Source organism: Theileria equi, chromosome 1 (assembly GCF_000342415.1).
Source record: "Theileria equi strain WA chromosome 1, complete sequence".
Lineage (NCBI taxonomy): Eukaryota > Apicomplexa > Aconoidasida > Piroplasmida > Theileriidae > Theileria > Theileria equi.
The window spans coordinates 2,505,622-2,519,691 of NC_021366.1; the positions used below are offsets into that span (position 1 = coordinate 2,505,622).

The 14,070-nt window shown below is 41.9% G+C and overlaps 5 protein-coding genes across 5 annotated transcripts; 2 read left to right on the forward strand and 3 right to left on the reverse strand.

The window, feature by feature from the left end:
• Positions 1–119: 119 nt before the first annotated feature.
• On the reverse strand, positions 120–1,262 carry BEWA_029280 (hypothetical protein; the record flags this gene model as incomplete). Its single annotated transcript, XM_004829687.1, has 2 exons — positions 120–1,002; positions 1,102–1,262. The coding sequence occupies 2 exons, from the start codon at positions 1,260–1,262 to the stop codon at positions 120–122; spliced, it is 1,044 nt and encodes a 347-aa protein (XP_004829744.1).
• Positions 1,263–2,423: 1,161 nt separating this feature from the next.
• Positions 2,424–3,626, forward strand: BEWA_029290 (hypothetical protein; the record flags this gene model as incomplete). Its single annotated transcript, XM_004829688.1, has 1 exon — positions 2,424–3,626. The coding sequence occupies one exon, from the start codon at positions 2,424–2,426 to the stop codon at positions 3,624–3,626; it is 1,203 nt and encodes a 400-aa protein (XP_004829745.1).
• An 84-nt stretch (positions 3,627–3,710) lies between these two features.
• BEWA_029300 (hypothetical protein) lies at positions 3,711–5,123 on the reverse strand (the record flags this gene model as incomplete). The annotated part of the gene is made up of 1 exon (XM_004829689.1): positions 3,711–5,123. The coding sequence occupies one exon, from the start codon at positions 5,121–5,123 to the stop codon at positions 3,711–3,713; it is 1,413 nt and encodes a 470-aa protein (XP_004829746.1).
• Positions 5,124–6,059: 936 nt separating this feature from the next.
• Positions 6,060–12,695, forward strand: BEWA_029310 (hypothetical protein; the record flags this gene model as incomplete). Its single annotated transcript, XM_004829690.1, has 1 exon — positions 6,060–12,695. The coding sequence occupies one exon, from the start codon at positions 6,060–6,062 to the stop codon at positions 12,693–12,695; it is 6,636 nt and encodes a 2,211-aa protein (XP_004829747.1).
• A 54-nt stretch (positions 12,696–12,749) lies between these two features.
• BEWA_029320 (hypothetical protein) lies at positions 12,750–13,295 on the reverse strand (the record flags this gene model as incomplete). The annotated part of the gene is made up of 1 exon (XM_004829691.1): positions 12,750–13,295. The coding sequence occupies one exon, from the start codon at positions 13,293–13,295 to the stop codon at positions 12,750–12,752; it is 546 nt and encodes a 181-aa protein (XP_004829748.1).
• Between the last annotated feature and the right edge of the window lie 775 nt (positions 13,296–14,070).

Genomic DNA, 14,070 nt, shown 5'->3' on the forward strand with positions numbered 1-14,070 from the left:
CTGAGATCCATGAGTAGTCTCAATACGACCAAAGGGAGCACATTCTCTTAACTACTCCCTAGACAACCATTCATCCTCCCTCACAAGTAGCTCACCATCTGGAGTATAGTACACGTAACTTACCAATAAATGGGCCATGCAAACTGCATTCCGGCTGAAACGGCAAATGGGTAGGCGTCTGTAGCTCCGATAAACTGGACATCAAAATAGGAATCCAGAGTCCGATCATCTCCGCCAAACCCAGACTCGTAAAAACTCCTCTTGAAAAAGTTTGAATCGTGATACGTTGGGAGTGGCTGTTCCCACTCAATCGAGTCCAGAAACTCCTTTGTTACATTATCACCAACCCTGCGTCTTCCACGTGCAATGTCATCCTCTGAAGGAACATCCATGTGCCAACGCTTACGCTGCAAACGTCCAGAGTCTCGCTTGCGCTGCAATTCACGTCGCCTTCCGGTGCGAAGTATGGGATTATCCGGGTCAAGATACGATGGAAATGCTGTTGGCTGGATCATTAAATTGTGCAAAAGCTCCCTCTGCTTTTTGGATTCATCATTTGATTTGAATTCAATGTTCTGTAGGTAATCCTTTCGGTATGTTTTAAAGCGCTCAAACTCTTGGTAGTCATAGTCTCCAACCTCGTCATATAGTTCAATGGCTTCTTTAGATGTAGAATTCTTTGGACTAACATGCTTTTCATCTCCAGATTCCGGAGAATTTAAAAGGCTGTAAATCGACTCCAACAGCTCATTTCCAAAGTTTGGCTTGACATCCGAGGGCATCTTGCTAACCGGTTCAAGCCCATGCGGATTCTGTCCCTCAAACTCAAACGAAGCCCACTCCCTCGGAACCGGTATCCTCAAGTCGGCGTAACGGCCACTAAACGCATTGCCGTCGACAATGTACAAGGTATTGTGCTTGTCCTTTTCCAAGTCCTCAAAAAATTCGTCCATTGTCCTATTCAAGTGATGCTCAATGTTCTCGTACGTAATGTTGAAGTATCTGCAGGTATGAGTGTAATGGCAAAGTGTGTATAGAGACATTAATGCAGAGAAGCGTAGCAGCAAAATGCATAAAATAGAAAAGGGAGCACAGACAAACCTGTACATGTTTGACTTTTTTCTGGATGAATTCTTGAGGTAGTGTTCTCGTTCCAGGTATAATTTCTTGAGCAGTTCGTGTTTCTTTTCATTCTCCATGAGATTTATGCGATAGCGTCTCTTTATTCTCCCAAAACCGTTGGTTCCATGACCTCGTGCCATCATTCCTCCCAGGCTTGGAGGCATCAAAAAGGCTCTGCACGCCTTCCTACCCTTTTCATCATGCCTCGCTTTACCAAATGGCCGGATCAATGGTCGAGCATGACGCCTAAAAGACGACTGAAACGAGCTCAGTGTGTAACTCGACTGGTCATTTCTAGGCCGACCAAACCAGCGTCTAGACCAGCGATTCCCAGGTCTACCAGAACCTCTTGCTGAATACTCTAAACCCTCCAGGGGAGACCCGAGGGAGGCGCCCCCAAACCTCTCATTCAGCCCATGGCAGAGTGAGTCAGCAAAGAGCGCGCTGGCGGCGTTTTTCCACAAATCCTCGAGGAATCCACGAGACGAAATGACAATTGCGATGAAAAGTAGCCTTTGGAGGACTTTTAGGCCAAAAAACATGACAATTTGGCCTCGTTCCCGCAAAAGACAGAATCCTCCATAAATGTTGCGATAATCAAGCCCATTCGCTTCAAACTACCGCGATTCAATCTTTTCTATGTGACATACATGTGTCTGCCGATTTTTAGCTCACAAGAGTTTGTTTTTGGCGGAATAACTTCGACTGTGTGGAGGCCACCACGTCCTTCTCTTTCTCCACATTCCGTCCGTCATAGCGCCGTTTTCCGACGTTGCCAGACCTGTCAAAGCACAAGCCAGTGATAAGCTCCCTGGAACTGGCGGAGTATCGGCCTTCCTGGCTACACACGGGGCTTGCCAGTCTCTTCTTGGAGAGCCTCCAGACTCTGCTAGAGGCCCTTTCAGACCACCCCTTCCCATTCCATCTCACATGTATAGTCTGGTTAATCTGGTTGGAGGGTGCTAAGGAGCCTGTAAATGCCCGGAATAGGTCCGGGCTCACGACGACTCATGACTGCAAATCTCGGCCACAATGATCCTTGATGTGTGCATGCGACACTTTTAGTATTTATAAACTCTAGCATCATCATTTAAACTTGCAAGGAACCTGTTATTTCTCCAAAAAGCCGCGCTCAGCCTCGACAGCATACCCAAGGAGATTTGCGTGCAAGAGCTCATTACCGCGTTTTTTGACTTGTAACGCGCAAGTTGGTCCGTTTATATACATTACATCATAGTAGAGGAGAAGTTGTAAAGTATCTGGACTCGAGAACAATTTGCGTCCCATAAATTGAGATTAAAATGACAAGAGGAGCGCCGCCTTTCAATAGGCGCATATCGGCAGACAGCGACTTTATGAACACTGTCAATGCCCACTTCAATGACTACAACTTCAAGGGGATCCCCTTCCACAGCTTTGTCAACACCAGTGAACTGGACACCATCATCAAGGGCAATGTGATTTACCTCAATAGAGCCATAATCTTGAAGCCGATTACTAGAGAAAAGATTGTGGAGGTCATGGTTGAGGAAATTAACGAAAAGGTTGTGCATGTGCCTCAGTTGCAAGTTGTGGACAAGTACGTTGAGGTCGTAAAGCCAATTGTAAAGTACAAGGTCAAGGAGATTAAACGACCAGTCACAGTGGAACGCATTAAAAAGGTACCAAAGATTATCGAGGAGGAAAAGGTGGTTGAGGTGCCAGAGATTGAGTATGTGGAAAAGATTGTGGATGTGCCTACAATTGTGGAACGAGAGAAAATTGTCCATGTGCCATTCCCGGTAGTCTGCGAAAGGAGAATTCCGGTTTTGAATATCTCCAGGAATGAACGAGTCGAAGAGGTGCCATCAGTGGATGGAATGATGCTCCTCGTTGGCAATTTGACTGGAGAGGGAGTACAGACTGAAAATGCAAAGACTGCCAACACTGTGGAAACACCAGTAAATGGGTCCACCGACAACGAAAAGAGCGAGTACATGAAAGATTTCTTGGCATCCGCCTACGAGTCACGAGTTGTAAATTACAATAGCGATGAAGAAGCTAATAGGATGGAGGAGTTTAGTGACTCTTCTGGTTCATATGAACATTCTGTCCAACGCATCAACATTGCATCTAGTCTAGAAAATGCAGATTGCGCAGGCATGGGCGATTATTTTGTAGGCCAGAATGGGTACTATGGAGAAGAGTATGATCCAAACAGATATGACATGGACAAGAGTGAATATTTGGAAGCTAGAGAAAAGGAACCCAGGGAAGAATACTCGGTGGACCCACAGGAAGTTTTGCCTAGCATGCAAACTAGCGATTCGAATGCTGTGGACATTTTTGAAGCAAAATTGGCCCAGCCGAAACGACTGCAAATTAGTCAAGAACTCAAAAGGTATCTAACCAATGCGCTCACTAGGAAAATTTCCCTTTTTGTCGAACTTGAAGCCGAAGCCACCGCAAAGAATGGGAATGTTGAAGATGTAAAGGGTGATGATAATGATGAAGCTAGTCCATGAGAGCAAATGGGTACGCCTATTGCACAATGGTCACTTGTCTGCTCATTTTTGGCAAGAGACTGATAGTGGCCAAGACGACTTGTTTCAGAGTTGATGTAACCATTGTAATTTGTGAATAAATGTTGTCTTGTGTTCTTTGTTATATGTAAGTTTGCATGTTCCAAAAAATGTTGCAGCGGATCCACCAAAAACTCCAGAGATGATAGATCCAAGACCAGTAGCTCCACCAACAACTTCAAGACCAGTAACAGCTTGAGCAGGTTGAGGATCAGGAGATCCTTCAGTTCGAGTAGATTCAGAAGTAGAAGTAGCAGCTTGAGTAGTAGAAGTATTAGTTTCATCAGGAGCAGGTTGTCCTCCATTACCATCTCCAGATTGAGCAGCATCTTGAGTAGTAGCTTGACCAGGTGAGACATCAATACGTTGTTTATGAGAATCTTCAGAAGATTGAACATTAATTTGTGTTTGTTCAGCAGATGGAGAGTCAATTTTTTCAGTAGACACTTGATCACCAGTAGGTCCTTTACCATCTTCATCAGGAGCTTCAGGTCCAGGAGGAACATCTCCACCTAGGCTAGCAGCTGCACTATCATCACCAGCTTTACCAGTAGGTCCTCCATCAGCATGTGATAGTGATTCTTGTTCCAGTTCCTGTTGTTCTAGTTGTTTAGCTCCGTCAGGACATTCTTCCAAACCATTGTCACCGTGCTTGTCAAGTTCCTTCTTAAGATCACTCCACTGCTTACAGGTAAGGTTACCAAGATCATTAGGCATTATTTTGTCGAGATTTTCTACTTTTATCCACTCTTCACTGCCATTATCACTATTAGTAAGCTTGTCTTTCTGGTACCAGCCCTTAACATCATTTTGTCCATTATAGTTTAGATATAGCAACACTGGAGTATTCTGGTTGCAATAAAAGGCATAGGCACTGGGTGAATCCTGTATAGGAAATGGTACTTTTTTCAAATTTATTTTCCTCCTACCACCATACTGGCCGTTATCGTAGTACCTTATACCTGCAAGGTCCACTCCTTGATTAACGGAATGTTTGTAGGCTTTAAGGGAACTTGATTCCCCATGGTCTTTACAACGAATCGTCACTTGATCAACTCTGACTTTAGCACTACCATCCTTCTTAGTCTTACCATGCTTATTGCAACAATAACTAATCTGAGATGTTCCACCTTTTGTGAGATTAATAGTGACATAATTCCGGTATGAGCAAGCAAATCCATCTAACTTGTGAATAATCTCTGTGGATTGGCTTTCATAATTATCATAAGGTTCCTCTCCATTACCTAGACTTTTTAGTAATTTGAATTCCTCTTTACTGAAATGAGTATAGGCAATAAAACCAACAGCATTACCATAGTCAGTCACCTTCTTGGCTTCTAGTCCACCTGGTTTATCAGGATGCCATTTGCAACTACATTCTGCTCCAATAATCTCTCCACATTTGTTCTTTGGATTTAACTGGAGCCATCTATCAGTCATCCTCCATGTCCATAGAGAGTATGTCTTTCAAGACTCTGAGATCCATGAGCAGTCTCTTAGCTACTCCTCATCTATACATCCATCCTCCCTTTGTCCCTTCTATACTCCATCCATTAATGAACATACAAACCACTCAATGCTGGGCACCTCACATGGCTCACTTTCTCAACGGTACCAAAAGCTTGCAGTGCATAGTCTTACCAAAGATACCATCCACAGTACTGTTACAACTCCAATCGGTCTGAGCTCCTCTCGTATTAGACACCATGATTGCGCGGAAATTTCTTCCGAGTCATCTAGTCACTGAATTTCCTCCTCTTTGTACCCTTCTAGGTACCTCTCATGTCTAGAGGCTCCTGGAGACCTGCGTCGTTGCGCCTGGCTGTCACCTCGCACCGGTTTCTGTGCCAATTGTACTCGCCGTCTCTGTTGCCACGGACTTTATTTCCATGAATTTTTAATCTACTGGCTGAAGTGACCGCCGCTGCGACTATTGTGGAACTGCCCTCTGGTCAGGTTGGTGTGTACGTTGGCCACCGCTTGTCCTCCCTACCACTTTCAGTTATCCTTGTCATTTCTGTAGTATAAAAATAAATTGCGGTTATTCGGTAGGACATAACCGCGGACTTGTTTTTAAATGGACTAGCCGCTCAGAAAACTTGTGGCTTGTCCATCACCGAGGGACCAGGATTTTGTCTCGATAGCGAGGTATCTCGTGCAAAACTCATCTCAGTCTTGAATAGGGGCGTCAGAGGTATAGTCAAGGGGTAGTTGGATAGAGGAGGAGCCGTCTGGAGATTTGGATGAAAAGGCTCAGTAAAGGCCATTCGGAGACCTTTTCTGGGTTCAGAAGTACGAGATGTAGACAGGACTCAGCTGTACAAGTACAGGAGAAGAAATGTGTCTAAAGGTTGACAGGAAATCTCGTGCGTTGCGATGATAAACGATTCTTCGACAACAAGTTCAAGCCTCTCGGTTCCAAAGGCTGACATGAAGAAGCTGGACAATGAGATCCAGAGCATTCTTGCGCAGTTTGAGAAACCGAGGGAGTGGGCTGATTTAACAAACTGTTTGGTCCGCCTCTACCGTATAATTAAACACTCAAATATCGCAACTATTCCCTACAAGGAAACGATTTGTAAGCGTCTGGCACAATGTCTCAACCCGTTGCTGCCAAGCGGTGTACACATTAGGGCATTGGAAGTGTATGGAGCCATTTTGGAAAAGACCACTCCAGAAGGACTCGCAAAAGATTTGGCCCTCTTTAGCACCGGGCTCTTCCCATTCTTTCCATTCAGCTCGATCTCTGTGCGTCCAATTTTTCTGGATCTCATTGATCAGTACTATATCCCCCTGGGAACGAAACTTTTGCCTTGCCTCATTGGACTGCTAATTTGTATCATACCAGGTCTGGAAGATGAAAAGTCGGAAACTTTTGAAAAGGTCTGCACTACGCTAGAAAAAATTAGCAACTGCGTGTCAGAAAAGTTTTACATGAGAGCCCTCTGGCTTATCTTGTTAAAGGCTAGCAAGATCCGTCTTCCCACCCTCTACGTCATTGCTAACAAATTAGCACCTGGAGTACCTCTCCTTCCTATGGAAAGAGTTGAAGTACTGCTCCCAAATCGCCATAATTTGGTTATGAAGAGTCTAAAGGCAACAACTGAGGATGAGTCCATGCTTGTTCTTCGTGAGATGATAAATTTGCTAACAAAACATTTTCCCCTAGACTCGAGCACGTTTAGTCATGAGGAAAAATCAGACTTGTGCAAAGAGTGTCTAAAGTTGCTAATTAAAAGAGATTGGTCACTAACTAGAAGGTTGTATCAGTGGATATTTAATACAAATGATTTGAATGAATCAATAGAGTATGTAGATTTGACGTATTTTACAAATCACTCTAAGAATATTATCATTAGTGCGGTGAAGGATTTGCTCCTTACAAAGGGCAAGACTCTAGAAGAGGTCTTGATGCCAATAAAAATTATTGTGACATTTATTTCGGACATTGATATGGCTGGTATAACAGATGAACTCATGCCAGTGCTTTGCATACCAATTTTGCAGCATATTTGTAAGGAAAATGAGGAACCTGAGTGGCGTGCAGCCATCATTCAAGAAACTCGTTTGATATTCAACACGAGTTTAACCTCAACAAGAGTTGTATTCAATGCTATAATTAACAATTTTAATGGTGTAATTGGTGAGGGAGATTACAGCTCTTCCAGCGTATGGAGCGAATTGCTGGAATTGTGTAGTATATACTTGGATGAAATGCACACCATTACATTTTGTGAGACAGCGATTTGTGGTCTATTCATGTTACTAGACAACTCTTTGAATAATCTACACAAAATGGATATCAAGTATAATATATACATAATCAGCCATTTGCTAATGTATACATCATCTATTCTCTCTAGGATAGAGACTATTATCAAGGGTGAATGTAATTATTTTTGTTTTAATGAAGTAAACTTGATGGAAAATGAAATTGAAGAGATTAATGTGTTGGTGGAATCACAAAAATCTTGTAATGACAAGATATCCCACTATTTAAACACATTTTATTCAATGGCTCTAGTCCATTTTGAACAGAAACACAATTATCTCACAGTTTTCGAATTGAACATTATGGATGCGCTTAATGATTTGGCTGTAAGATTTGTTGCACTTGAAGATTATCTTTCAATTTTTCCAGTCACTCACTCCTTTGCACATCGTGATGCTTCAAAGGGTGATCAGACAAAACAAAACGTTTCACTTGGTGTGACAAAGGTTGATTTAACAAAGTTGGATGAAACATACTATCCGAACCAAAGCTTGTCAAGAATGTTGAGTATAGGGTCCCTGGGTCTTCATGGATTCAGAAGTTCCATTGCCCTTAGCAATTCTTCAGGAACAAATAGTTTTACTGACCCGGTGGCTGCTGACAAGATAAATTCAACTGATCCCATGGATAAGTCGGCTGGAGAAGGAAAGGAACCAGAATTGGAAAATTGGATATCGTGTCTACTGAGCTGTGCAACTTCACCAAACCCTCAACTATTTTGTCGTGGTATTAGAACATTCACAGAGCTTTTGCGGTTACCCAGTAGGAGCTTTTTGAAAAACTATATTTCTGGGTCTGGTAAGCACTTGCGCAATATTATCTCACAGTTGTGGAATAGTTTAGATGAAAAGTATGTTACAAGTCACTCCGAGATTGTGCTTTTGTTGTTACAACTTATTTCAACAATTCCAAGGGCTAGAGATGAAGCAGAAGTTATCATTGTTAAGGATTTGACAACGCCAGTTGTTGAGTTAAAGATTACCGCAATATTAAGGTTTGGTGTGTTTTGGCGCTTTTCTCATATCCATGCACCGGACCAAATTGTTTTCCCAGAGGCTGTTGGTTGTATTTTGGATAATGTTGAAGAATCTGACCCAAAGTTGCATTATTATTCTCGGGCATTCCTCTCAGAGTCTATACACATGCTCTCGCATCTCTTGGATCCCATCATTGCATCTTTACTCACGTTTGACAAGAATAGTTGCTCATATAGTTCGTATATTTGTGAGATTTTGAGGAAATTTAGGAATTTGTCTTCAATCGTCGGACGCGAGGGTCAGGCATTGCTTGATATGATGCAGCGAAGACAAGTACCAATTAGGTTGTTGCGATTGGTTCAAGGGGAAGATGTATATAATGAACTTTCTGGATCAACGAGCTTCACTGGACGCTCGAATTCTGAATCCCCCAAAAGTGTTAATTCCAATTCCAGGGGAAACTCAGCCCTTTATAAAAGTTCGGATTTCTTTTCGGGAAGATTTCAAACAGCTTCATTTTCCACAAATAAGTTTACAACTGCAAATTTAGAACAAGAGGATAATACTATGGCATTTCCAAAATTAGATGATCCTCAAAAGATCTCATATAGTGATAAGTGTATTTATGATTACGTTGATTTGATTGTTGTTGTGACGCTAAAGTACATTTGTCTTAATGTGGATATTTCATATTTGCTAAATATAGAGAAGTTTGAGGAACTGTTATCCTATAGCGAAATTATTCAAAATGCTGAACATCCAAAGGATAGTATCATTCAGGAAAATACAATGATGTTTAGATGTACTGCCATTGACTTCATGAAACTCTTTCTCTCATGTATACAACCTCCGAGCCGTGCAAAAGAGGTTGCTTGTTTGGTATCTCGCCATCTCCTTTGTGCGCTCTACCATTTTCATTTAAAGGATGAAACGATTATTCAAACCCAAATGATTTATCTTCTCAAGGTTGTCATGGATCGTTGTCATTTAGAAACGAGTGGATTGAGTAAAGCTACCTCTTCACTTCTTTTACTTGCAAATAATATTTCAAAATATCCATCTGAGCGTAAATCACATTTTAAACCCTCAGACTTCAGTACTTTTGCAGTTGTGAGTCACGATGTGGCAAAGGGTTTGGAAGAAGATGGATCACTTAAACGCACATTTACCACTGACACTATTCCAGAGTATGACTATACTACCAAATTTGGTATCCATAAGGAACAGAGTCTGGCTGATGATCTCTTGTCAAATTTGTCAAGAGATACATTTGATGGGAGGACTTCAGTGTTGCCTCCAGTGTATATTATGAATGTAGCACTAATTAAAAAGGCTCAGTTGACGTCTCTAAAGAGACTATCCGATGATGGGCTCTTTACATCGATCATTGATCATTGCATAAGAAATAGTGCAAAGACAAAGAGGTCCCATTTACTCCAGTCTTACATTGACTTTTCAATCTATAACCTCAAATATCTTAGTGGGACGGATGGTATAAAATATGCGTCCTGTTTTATTCATGAATTTTGCAATGCTATAAATTTTGGAAAGGATTGGATCGGGATTAGCGGGCTTTTCCACTATCTTAGGGGTCTTTATTTTATGCTAAGCCATGTTTCAGAAAAGGTTGTTGATGAGGGTTCGATTGTGCGAGATTATATAAGACAATCAAAGAGGACTTCAGCTGGAATTAGTCTTCATTCACTCATTAGAGCGAATAGCCTACAAAGTGATGATTCAAATGATGGAACCTCCTGGCAGATTTTTGGGTTTGGTGGAATGAAGCCAAAGAAAGTTGTTACTGACCCTGTAACTGATGACTTTGTTATTTTCGATCTCTCGGAGGTCCTGGAAGTATGTGTACAAGCAATTATTTGGGCAAAGGATTCTCTAGATAAAGATTGGAAGGGAAAGAAGGAAAATAGTAGACTACATGATATCATGACCTTCCCAGAAACGTCCCTGGGACAAGAAGCTGAGGAGGAAGACAAGAGTCAAGTTGACGTGAAAAGGACAACTGGGCGGGGGACTATCCTAGGGCATGATACAATGGCTCAGTCCTGCAGCACAGAGACCATACGTTTGGACATTATCATGTCAGTGGAAAATATATCAAAACAGATTATGCGTCTCTTTAGACTCTTGTACGCTAGACTACCATATCATTTTACAAAGGGGTGTTTACATGTATGGGAAATTGCCGAAAAGTCTCCTAACAAGAGAGAAATTAAGCAGATTGTCTTAAACTTGATAAGTTGTACACCGGACTTTTCTGCCCCAAAAACACTCGAGTACATTCTGGATATGTTGGAGCCATTTGCAAAGACATCAAGTTATCGTGAAAGTAGTGGATATTCTATACTAAATTCAATGATTCGCGATTCTTCTGTATGCGAATTTATTTACTCCATAATAACAAGTCCAATTATGCCAGAAGCTGATACTGTAACAACATACCATGCACTTCAGAGATGGATAAATTTGTCCCTTTCATTCCCTCGCCAACCATCAGTTTTTATTTGGATATTCCACACGCTTGTTAAATTTGACAAGGCTCATCCATGTAATGATGCCAATGTCTTTACCAAAGTTTGTAAAAAACTCTTTAGTGATTTAATTCTGGTGATAATTCACCAAAGCGCTGGATTCTACATGCACAAGGTCTGTTCTTGGCTGCAACCAAAACTTTACGACTTGGAACCTCCATTGCCCGTAAATATTTTGATAATAAACAATAGGTATTATGGTAAAGAGTATACGGTGGGGACTCTGGAAAAAATGGGAACTAAAGGTTCCGCCAACTATGGTCCTCTTGGTGAAAATGGAGACTTTGCTATGGGACCTAGTGATTGTTGTTCTAACAATGCACTGGCAGAGCTCATATTCTTCAGCTATGAAATTGGACAGCTAAACAGGAGGTCTTGTCTTACAAACATTTTTTTCCAGACCCTCTATAAGAATCTATCACCATACATTCTGCCAATGTTGCAGGATAAGCAGGAATCAATGCTTCACTATCGCTATCTCATACTTTTGTTTTTGAAGAACCTTCCATTTGCTCTCTACGAAGGATCCCTCTTGTGCATCAAAAAGTCCATAATTGATCACATTCATAGTCCAGATTTTTTCAAAACTGATAGACGCTGCTTCCGTTGCATAATCAACATCTTTAGAGACGTTGTAAATGAGGAGTGCAAAGGTACTACGGACAGGCTGATGAAACTTGACTGGTACACATCACCTCCTCACACTTCTGTCTTTACCAGTCGTGTGGTAAATATACAAACTAGGATAAAGTACCTCAAGAGGTTGGCGTTTGTTTTGTATGCATGTCAAAATGATACGTTTGCGGCACATATATCAACTATTATTGAGCGTCTAGCTGAGAATGCTAGGGCTTACGACGATAATGAGCTAAGGGCAAAATGTTTGTTTGTAATGAGGGTATTGTTGATTAAAATGTCGCAACAGCATTTAACCGTGTTATGGCCTGTCTTGTTATCTGAACTCATTAAAATCTTTGATCGTGAACGAGATAATTTGATTGGTAAAGAAGCCACTGCAATCGTACCAGAAATGTGCAAGTCAGCCTCTGGATCTGTTTCTATGCAAGCTCCGTCCGCATCTGGAAATGCTCCCAGTGTAGCGGCTATAGCCACAAGTACATCTCTTGGTGCACCTTGGAAGTCCATGACGGATGAGGACTTTGTTGCAGAGGACAAGTATGTCTTGTTATCGGAGGCGATCAAGATTATCGATATCGCGTGTACATTACGGCTAAATGACTTTCTAATCTTCCAGTGGATGTTTGTGGATGATATCTCGGAGCACGGGTACGCGGAACAGGGACCAATGATTTTAAAAAAGTCGTCCTCCGATTTCAAGCCATTCCTCATGGTCGTTGAACAGTTGTATCCGGATGAAGTCAGAAGGCAATTGCGCAACTTTATATACCGTTCGCACAAACAATCCTACTTTAGAATCTCGCAACGCTCCATTCTATCCGTAGGAAGCTTTGGAGATGTTTCCGAAATCCCTTCAAAGGAAGATGAAGAAAAAAGGAGGGATCTACCAGAACGTAACAGTATCGACAAGGATAGTGATTTGGATTCAATCTCTGAAGACGTTCTAAAACACACGGAAAATATGATTGACGTCTCGATTGAAAATGAACTCTTGGAAATCGATCCGCACATAGTCGACGCAGAAGCAGAAATTAATCTACACCAAATTTACAAGGCTTGTAAGCGAGTCCACGGGTAATCATCATCTTTTATGCATGCATGCATATGCACTTTATCTCCATACTGAACATATTTAAGCCCCTACAAATCTCCTTGGTTTGCTCTTGTGTTCAGGCGGCTCCTTGACCATGTCAAAAATGATTTCATCAGCAGCCATCTGGTCCACCTCTTGCCAACTCGAATCCCCTCGTTTATAAACCGCCAATTGGTCTCTCAATTCTCCCCGTCTGTACCACATTATTACGAGCATATTTGTTCCATCTGTATAAAAGGTTGTGCGGTTGCATTCCCAGCTCTCTGGCGCTATAAAGAGGACCTCGTTGCAGTAGGTCACTCTTGTTACCTTGTATTTTGTCCTTGGTAAAACCTCACCAAAATGGACTCCGTATGAAACGCAATCATTAACGTGAAATGTCTCCCTGTCCAAGTGCATTATATCCATGGTCACCTGGTCCCTTGCATCAGACGTAACAACGACATCCTCCACCTCTAGTGGGTAGTTATTGTAATCTTGGCCCAAAATCGGACAATTGGCAAAAACTTGAGGCAAAACATCGTCTCTATCGTCAGCCTTGCAGAAATTGACCGTCGAGAATAAAAGAAGATGGCTAGTCTTCATTGTCCCAGTGCCTCGAGTTCGTGGGTCATTTGATGCAGTGCGTGTCTATTCTCCCGGTAAGCAGTGGTGATTTACCTCGCACTCTCTTGTCAAAGACTGCATGCAGGCACAGCCCCATTAGTTTAAATGGCCATCATCATCCTTGCATGTCTTGAGATGTGGTCTCCCATGCTTAATACTGTGAATATAGAAACTCCTATACTAAAGTATACTCGTCAGTCCTTCACTTCACTATGGACAGTCTCCCATACTGTTTTTGCATTATAGAACTCGATGCTTAGCATACCATAATGATAACTCATTCATCTATTCTTCTAGAGACTCCCTTTGGTCGTTCTCAGCTCCGCTGGTAGAATGAGAATCTCTAAAGAGTCTACTAGAGTGAGAACAGGTGACCATTCAGGCTCCTATACTAAAGTATACTCGTCAGTCCTTCACTTCACTATGGACAGTCTCCCATACTGTTTTTGCATTATAGAACTCGATGCTTAGCATACCATAATGATAACTCATTCATCTATTCTTCTAGAGACTCCCTTTGGTCGTTCTCAGCTCCGCTGGTAGAATGAGAATCTCTAAAGAGTCTACTAGAGTGAGAACAGGTGACCATTCAGGCTCCTATACTAAAGTATACTCGTCAGTCCTTCACTTCACTATGGACAGTCTCCCATACTGTTTTTGCATTATAGAACTCGATGCTTAGCATACCATAATGATAACTCATTCATCTATTCTTCTAGAGACTCCCTTTGGTCGTTCTCAGCTCCGCTGGTAG